Source organism: Macaca thibetana, chromosome 10 (assembly GCF_024542745.1).
Source record: "Macaca thibetana thibetana isolate TM-01 chromosome 10, ASM2454274v1, whole genome shotgun sequence".
NCBI lineage: Eukaryota > Metazoa > Chordata > Mammalia > Primates > Cercopithecidae > Macaca > Macaca thibetana.
Genome location: NC_065587.1, coordinates 767,034 through 775,322, shown reverse-complemented (window position 1 = coordinate 775,322; position 8,289 = coordinate 767,034). Strand labels below are relative to the sequence as shown.

The 8,289-nt window shown below is 57.6% G+C and overlaps 1 protein-coding gene across 2 annotated transcripts in view; it reads right to left on the bottom strand.

Moving 5' to 3' along the window:
• Positions 1–2,004: 2,004 nt before the first annotated feature.
• TTLL8 (tubulin tyrosine ligase like 8) overlaps positions 2,005–8,289 on the bottom strand; it is a 36,217-nt gene continuing 29,932 nt past the window's right edge. For both annotated transcript variants that reach the window (XM_050745826.1, XM_050745828.1), the window contains one exon: positions 2,005–2,165. In XM_050745826.1, the coding sequence (XP_050601783.1) occupies positions 2,005–2,165 (161 nt within the window). The remainder of the gene's footprint in view (positions 2,166–8,289) is intronic.

Sequence of the window (8,289 nt, the reverse complement as noted above, 5' to 3'; positions counted from 1 at the left end):
TCCGTGTCCTCTTCTTATTTGGAGCATCAAATGCATAGGAAAGTTTCTGGGCAGAAGCTTTACTGCTTCCCATTTGCCTCCAGCCAGGGCAGGGGGTTGGAGAGAACCCGGGTGTCCTTCTGGGCTCCTCCTGGCTCCTCCCTTCCTGGACAGGCCCAGAGTCCCCGTGTCCAGCCCAATCTCTATGCTGCGGCCAGGCAGCACTGAGGCGTCTGCACCTGCCTCTGGTTCTGGGAGGGCCCTGCCCCACGTGTGTGCGTGTGTGCGTGTGTGCGCGCGCGTGTGTGTGTGTGTGTGTGTGCGTGTGCGCGCGCGCGTGTGTGTGTGCGTGCGCGTGTGTGTGCGCGCGCGTGTGTGCGTGTGTGTGCGCGTGTGTGTGTGCGTGCGTGTGTGTGTGTGTGCGTGTGTGTGTGTGCGTGTGTGTGTGTGCGCGTGTGTGTGTGTGCGCCTGTGTGTGTGTGTGTGTGTGCGTGTGTGTGTGTGTGTGTGTGGTTGGGGGATGCAGGGAGTCAATAGCTGGGGAGCCTGGGAGTGTCTAGCCGGGGTGCTCTGCCTGGAATACCCACAGGACTCCCCAGGTGTGGAGGGCGGCACCACCCGCAGGCTGGGAGAGGCCGTGGGCCTCACACTGTGGGCTCGGGTAGTCAGGAGGGAGCTTGGGAAGCAAGCTCTGGGGCTTGGTCCCAGGGAGGGAAGGCGGCCGGGACCTGCTGTGACCGTGAAGTCCTCCGTCCCTCCCACCAACCCCACTGCCCACCTCCCTGCATCCTGGACCAGCACCTCCACCCTGCCCCCACCTGGCCTAGAGCCCTCCATGGGCTGGAACTTATGCGGTCACTGCTGGGCAGAGTAAATGGGGCTGAGCCCGCCCCCTGCAGCAGCGTGCCTGTGGCCATGGTGCCCCAGAGAGAGTGGCCAGTGCCAGCCTCCATGCCACAGCGTGGTCAGCAGCAGGCAGGCAGGTTTGGGGGTAGCCCAGGACGGGCCACTGTCATCCCCCATCCCAGGCCGGCCGGGGTGTAAGACAGATACTCCAGCTGGGCCTTGCCCCTCAGCCTGGCCTCCAGCCCTCCTTATACCAGGGGACAATGGGGGCTGCTGTACTGTGGCAGCGGTGTCCCAGACGATGTCCATGGCCACGACCAGCAGGATCGTTGAGAAAGGACAAATGTCCCTTCCCCGTGGGCCCACTCACACCCAAACCTCTCTCCAGGTCTCTCTGGGACAGGCCCCCACCATGACACACCCATCACCTGAAGGCACCATCCCAGCGTGCCATGACGCAGGCAGGGGCTGCAGGTGGCCAGTAGTCGGTGACCTCCTGTGGGGACGGCCCACGGGATGTGGCTGGCGCTGGTCCCAAGGCTCAGGGAAGGACAGTGGGGCCAGCCTCTGCCCTCTGCCCCAGGCCCACGGCCACCCTCTCCAGTCTGAGGTCAGGGGGCTCCCCGCCCTGTCTCTGAGGGCTGGGGGATTGGCCCTGCTCAGTATCCATGAAGAGCCAGGCCACCGACTTCTGGGCAGGCCCCAGCCACCGAGATCACCCACCGCAGCTGGACGAGGCCTGGGGTGGGGATGGGGTCCTTGCAAGTCTAGGTCCCCAGGGCAGCACGGCCACATGGCCCACTGACCATCCGTGCGCCCGGAAGCCCAACGGCGAAGGGCTCTGAGGGTCCAACCCCGAGGGCTCCCTCCGCGCCCGCGCTGGGCACCAGGTGGGAGGAAACGGGGTGCGGAGACCCTGGGCGGCGCTGAGACTCGTCGGACGAACGCGGGAAGGAACGAACTAGCGTCTGCCTGGGATCCGGGCTGGAGCTTTCCCCAGAGGGCTCCGAGGGGCCGGAGGGGCGCGGGGGTGCTGGGCGCGGGACTCCCAAGAAAAACACGGCGAGGACGCGGGTTCTCCACAACAGCGCTGTGTTCTCGGCCTCAGCTCCGCGCAGGTTTCCACAAAAGACGCGCGTGGCTCCGGGTCGTTGTCCTGGTCCCCGCGCCGGTCCCGACTCACGGGGTCCGCGGGCTGCAGCTCCGCCCGCCGAGCGGCACGAAGGACGCGCCCTGCAGGACCGCGGCGCGGAACGAGCGGCAGCGCTTGCAGGGCCAGGCGGGCGGCAGCAGCCCGCGGCACACCAGGCAGGGCAGCCCTCGGGGGTCCCTCGGCAGCCCTGGGGAGGGAGGGGCGCTGAGACCGCGTGCGCCGGCCCCACATCCCCCCGGCCGCGCCTCCCTCCACCCCGACAGCACCCGCCCGCCCGGCGCGCGCCGGGACCCCCTACCCGCAACAGCGCCTTCCTCCACCAGCGTCCCCAGGCCCCGCACCCCCACCACCGCTCCTCCAGTCCCCTGACCGTCCCACACGCCCCGGGAACCCTGGACTGCGTCCACAGACCCTGAGCCCACAGACCCCTCAAATCTCGCCCCTGTGCTCTCTTACCCCAGCCCATCCCCGACTGCGCCCCAGGCCCCCTGATTGCGCCTAGCGCCCCTTGACCTCGTCCCCAGGCCCCCAGACCGCGCCCACCCCTCCCTCAATCCACACCCACCAACAGGCGACGCCCACGCCCCTCAAGGCCACGCCCCCCCCCCGCAGGCCCCCCAGGGCCACCCTGGTCACCTGCAAGATCAGCCCAGGCGGAGAGTCCAGCCCCAGATGGCTCCCAACTCGCTCCTACATGGAGCCCACATGCTTCCCCCAGCTTTTGGATAACCAAGACCTCCACTCAAACGCGGGCCGGGGGGCGGGAGTGGGGCCTCTGGGATGAAGGCTCCGCGGATGGATGGTACCCTTCTCCACCCCCCTCACCCTCTGTAACACTCCTCTGCCCGGGCCCCCACCCCAGAGGGGCAGTCCAGCTCTGCCTCTAGCTCATCAGCCTCTTCCAGGCTAGTCGTGCCTAGAAGGACCCAACCCACCAGGGCATTTGGAGAAGATCAGCCCCCGCCCCAACTCCTCCTGCTCTGCTGTGCCTGGGCTCAGGCTCAGACGCCTGGTGCTGAGGACCTGTCCCCACTGGGCCGGGACCACGTGGGTGGTGGGCACAGGGCGATGCCTGCAGACAAGGGCCAGCAGCGTGCTGGGCCAGCCCCAGAGTCCCAGGATGGATCAGCGGCTGGAGGGCTCAGGAGGGAGGTGGGAGTGTTAAGACTAGGGGTGCTCCAGGAGCCACCGAGCCCTGTCCCCACGAGAGGCTGCACCGGGTGCAGGCCATCTGGTCACGCTGGCACCTTCGAAGTGGACCTGGGCTGGGGCTCCCAGTGGAGCTAGAAGACCTGCTGCCCACAACCTGTGGTCAGACCTCACTAGGGCCCATGGGCTGTTCTGATGCCAGGAGCTGCTGGAGGGAGCACGCCCCAGGCCAGCCATCCCATGCGGTGCCCGTGGTCTGGCAGGTGGCTGCAGTCCGTGCCCTCTCCTGCATGGACTCAGAGGTGGCAGCCATGATGGGCGAGAGCAGGTAGGTGCCATCCACTGCGGGGCTGGCCACTCAGCAAGGCCACCCCCTGCATGGGAGCTGCTGCTTTTCAAGGACTTTCACACAGTTCCTTGGAGCGTCACAGGACAGGCAAGGCTGGCAGGTGTGACCACCATGCGTCCCTTTCACCCGAGAGGCTGGGGCCTTGGCCTGGCTCTCACTCGCCTCCAGCCGCTGCCCTTGCCCTGGGGCTGTCCCATGGCTCTGGCCAGCCCTTCTCAGTGGGGTGAGCCGGTGCCAAGCCCCATCCCCCATGTACTGGGGCCGGTGAGTCAAACTTCAGGTTTCCCAGGCCAGGAAGGGCTAGGGTAAGGCCAGCCTGCATGTTTGCTGCAGCTATAGCTGGTGGGGGAGGGAGAGAAGGAGTCTCAGGATGGGGTAGGGATGTGGGGTGAAGGGGGGACTCCCCGATTTTCCCAGCCTCCGGGGCTAAAGGTTCCCAAGCAGCCACAGCCCAGCCCAGAAGTGCAGGCACCACCCTGCTGGGGCGCCCACCGCCAACAGCAAACTCCGGGCCCCAGGCTGAGTCACTCTTCCCGGGGGTCTGGGTGGGGGGAGCCCCCAGTGCCTGTGCAAAGCAGTCCTTGGTTTCCAGGAACCTCGGAAGGGCTGGGCCAGCCTGGCCCACGGGACAGGCCAGGACCCGCATGGCACAAGCAGGGCATGAGCCGCAGGAAGAACGAGGTGGGAGCAGCTCCCTGGGGCTCTCATCCCAGCGCTCTCATCCCCACTCCCTGGGGCTCTCATCCCAGCGGAGAGACGCAGAGAGGCCAGGCACAGGACTGGGAGGTCAAGTCTGCAAGGGTGGCCCAGCAGGCCAGTCAGCACTGTGGGGCAGGGCCTTGTCCCCCAGGCACCCAGGGCCTGATAGGAGCCACCGGGGTGCCCAGAAAGTGTGTGTCCAGTGAGTCCGGGCAGAGGCTGGGCCCGCCCTAAGCCAAGGAAGAGGGGACATGGTGTCTGCAGCTCTCCGTGTGTCTGTGCGTGATTAATGGAGCGTGCATGAGCTAGCCGAGAGCTGGTGTGGGGCCTGGACCCTGCTGAGGGAGGGGAGGCCCAAGGCCTGGGCCCCAACCCTGTATGGAGGCCGGGGCTGGGGTGAGACTCACTGCGGGGCGTCAGCAGGCTCTGGGGAGCCACTAAAGCTCATGGGGTACACTCAGTACCAGGGAGTCAGTCTGGGACCCAAACCAGCCCTTCCAGGGAAAACCACCAAATAGGGGCATAAGATTGGAAAAGCGTCACAAAAGCAAGCAAAAGCAGCAGGCAACCAGGTAAGGGTGGACCAGGTCCAGGCCAGGGAAGGTGAGTGAGCCAAGGAGAGGGCGCTCTGAAAGGTACCCGGCCCCGAAGCTCCTCACTCGGAGGCTTCACCACCAGGGCCACCTGGAGCTCTGGGTCCTGGAGTGTGGCGACAGAAGACACCCCATGCCCCCAACAATGTGGCAGCCCCAACATTTGGGTGCCAGGATGAATCAAAAACAGCTGGGCGTGGTGCACACCTGTGGTCCCAGCTCCTCAGGAGGCTGAAGTGGGAGGATCGCGTGAGCCCAAGAGTTGGAGGCTGCAGTTGGAGGCTGTGACTGCACCACTGCACTCCAGCCTGGGTGACAGTTGGAGGCTGTGACTGCACCACTGCACTTCAGCCTGGGTGACAGAGTGAGATCCTGTCTCAAAAAAAAAAAAAAAAAAAAAGAGAAAGAAAAAGTAAAAAGGTCAAATAATTTTATTAAAAAGTAGAACTTCTAAAAATGAAAACTTTAAGAAATTAAAACTTGAATGGGTTGATAGCATCCTTAAATGAGCTGGAAGACAGGTGAGGAGACATTTTTAGAATGCAGCACAGGCAGCTAAATAAATCAAAGAAGTGGGAGATTAAAAGATACCGGGAGAGAGAGAGAAGGCTTAGCAAACATTTAGTTTGTGTTCCAAAGGGAAGGAGACAGAACGGGGTGGAGGCAATATTTAAAGACATAATGGCTGAGAGAGTCCATAATTGAATAATGACACCAGCGCACACATCAAAGACATTCAAATTCCAGATCGAATAAGTAAAAATCAAATTGAATACTCAGATATCGTATTAAAACAGCCTTAAAAGCTGGTAGGTAGAACCGACAGCTCCCCTTGGAGAGTGATGGCTGACTCTGCCGATTTTCCGAGAGCCACAGCAAAAACAAGACAGTGGAAAGACATATTCAGTGTTTGGTGGGAGAGTGGCTGCAACCTGGACTCCTGCCACGGAGAATCTGACTCTGTCATGAACCTGTGTGGAAAAGATATTGACAGACCAAAAACTCATCCGAGCGTCCCACCACTGGTGCCTCCCTAAGGGACACTGTCTTGAGCAGAATGAAAGTGGTTCAGAATGAACATGGCTGGAAGTCTGAGACTCAGGAAGAGTGAAGGGCAAAGAGGAATGTATGCAGTAAATCTAAAAACCAGTGGCTGTGCAAGCGATGATGATAATGACGCCCAGTAGACTGTTAAAAACATTATTAAACAGCCTGACAGCAATAGCAGTAAGTCAGAAGGGAGCAGGGACTTCACATTTTCCAGGCTTCAAAGTCGATGTATTGTCAGGTGGGTATAAGTGTCACTTCCTTCACTTTAGATTTTGGTAAGTTAAGCGTGCAATGAGTCATTTGCAGGCAGTTAGTAAAACACTAGAAACAGAGTCTGTAACCTCCAAACCAGAAGAAGGAAAAACCAAAATGAGAGAAGCAGCATCATTGAAAACTAAGGCAAGAACAGAGAGAAAAAGGAACATAGAATAGATGAGATCAACAAAAGTTAAATGAAATCAGATGCTAGATACTGTGGTCATCAGGCTCCAAGGCAGCCCGCAGTGATCCTCATCCCCAGGCACTCATGCATGTGTGCTCCCCTCCTGTCTGGATCAGGCTTGGAGCACGTGGCCAGTAGAACATAGGAGCAGCAGGGGTACGTGATGTCTCGGGTGAGGTCATACAGACCTCATGACTCTAGTGGTCTCTCTTGAATCACTCACTGGAGGAAGCCAGCTGCCATGTTGTGAGGACACTCAAGCAGCCCTGTGGAAGGTGCACGTGGGAGGGACTGATGGGGGGTGCACCATCAGGGAGGTGGGTCCCCAGCCCCAGGCAAACCTTCAGATGAGGCTGCCTCAGTTGACACTGGAACTGAGCCTCAGGAGCATCCCTGAAGCAGCACCATGCCAATGAGCCCTTCTCGGATTCCTGAGCCACAGAAAACGTGGAGGGTAAGTGTTTGCTTTGTCAGCAGCTCTGCTTTGCAGTGATTTCTTAAGCAGAATCAGTCACCACAGAATCCATGTACACAGTTACCTTAAACGTAAATGTTACGTGCACTGGTTAAAAGATTAAACATTGGCAGTCTGGAATTTTATGCAGAGGGATATGTAAAACATAAGCTTATATAATGATGAAAGAAAAAACATACCAGGCAAATCCTCATCAAAATAAAATGAGTAACAATCTGAAAACTCTAAAGCAAGGACTGACAGAATTATATGCATCTCCAAGATTCTTATCATACTTTGCTTAGTAACTGATAAGCAGACGAAGAAAATGAAATATGTCAACAACACAATAAACAAATCTGGTCCAACTCGTGATGCTGAACAGTCTCAGAACCGCACATTATTTGCACCAAGAAACATTTACAAAAATTAACCTCCTAAAGCAACTGACAACCATCTAACGACGCGCAGTCCTCCATCTGACGTGCACTCCTGCACCTGACGACGTGCACTGATGAAGGCCTGGCATCCCCTGTCGCAGTTAATAGACTCCTGCCCCCTCTTACCACTGCAGGTCCATGCAGGTGTGGAGCAGCAAGTATAAGACACAAAAGGCATAAAGATCATAAGGGAAGAAGTGAAATGGAATTTGTTTGCAGGTGATGTGACTTTGTAGAAAACCCAGAGGCATCTACAAATTGCCAGAACCAAGAGGTGAATTTACCAACACACTGGGACACAGTGTCCATGTACAAAAGCCATTGCATTTCCCACATTTTAGCAACAAACAAGTGGAAAAATAAAATTTCAAATACTATTAATAAAAGCATCAAAATGTATTTGTAAAATATACTTACAAAAGTATCAAAAATCCATCAAATACCTAGGAATAAATATAATGAAAACTATGCAATAATATTGCTTGGAGAAACTGAAAAATACCTAAATAAATGTTGAGATACATCACGTGCAGGGATCAGAAACCTCAATATTGTAGGATATCAATTCTCCCCAAAACGATCTATAGATTTAATGCAATCTCAATAAACATCCCAGCAGGTCTTTTTAAAACTTAACACGAGACTGGACGCAGTGGCTCATGCCTGTAATCCCAACACTTTGGGAGGCCGAGGCGGGTGGATCACAAGGTCAGGAGATCGAGACCATCCCGGCCAACATGGTGAAACCCTGTCTCTACTAAAAATACAGAAAAATTAGCTGGGCGTGGTGGCGCGTGCCTGTCATCCCAGCTACTCAGGAGGCTGAGGCAGGAGAATCGCTTGAACCTGGGAGGCGGAGCTTGCAGTGAGCCAAGATCGCACCACTGCACTCCAGTCTGGCAACAAAGAGAGACTCTGTTTCAAAATAAATAAATAAATACTTAACATGAAAATTCAGGCCAGGTGCGGTGGCTCACGCCTGTAATCCCAGCACTTTTGGAGGCCGAGGCAGGCAGATCACAAGGTCAGGAGTTCGAGACCAGCCTGGCCAACATAGTGAAACCCCATCTCTACTAAAAATGCAAAAATTTAGCCAGGTGTGGTGGTGGGCGCCTGTAATCCCAGCCACTTGGGA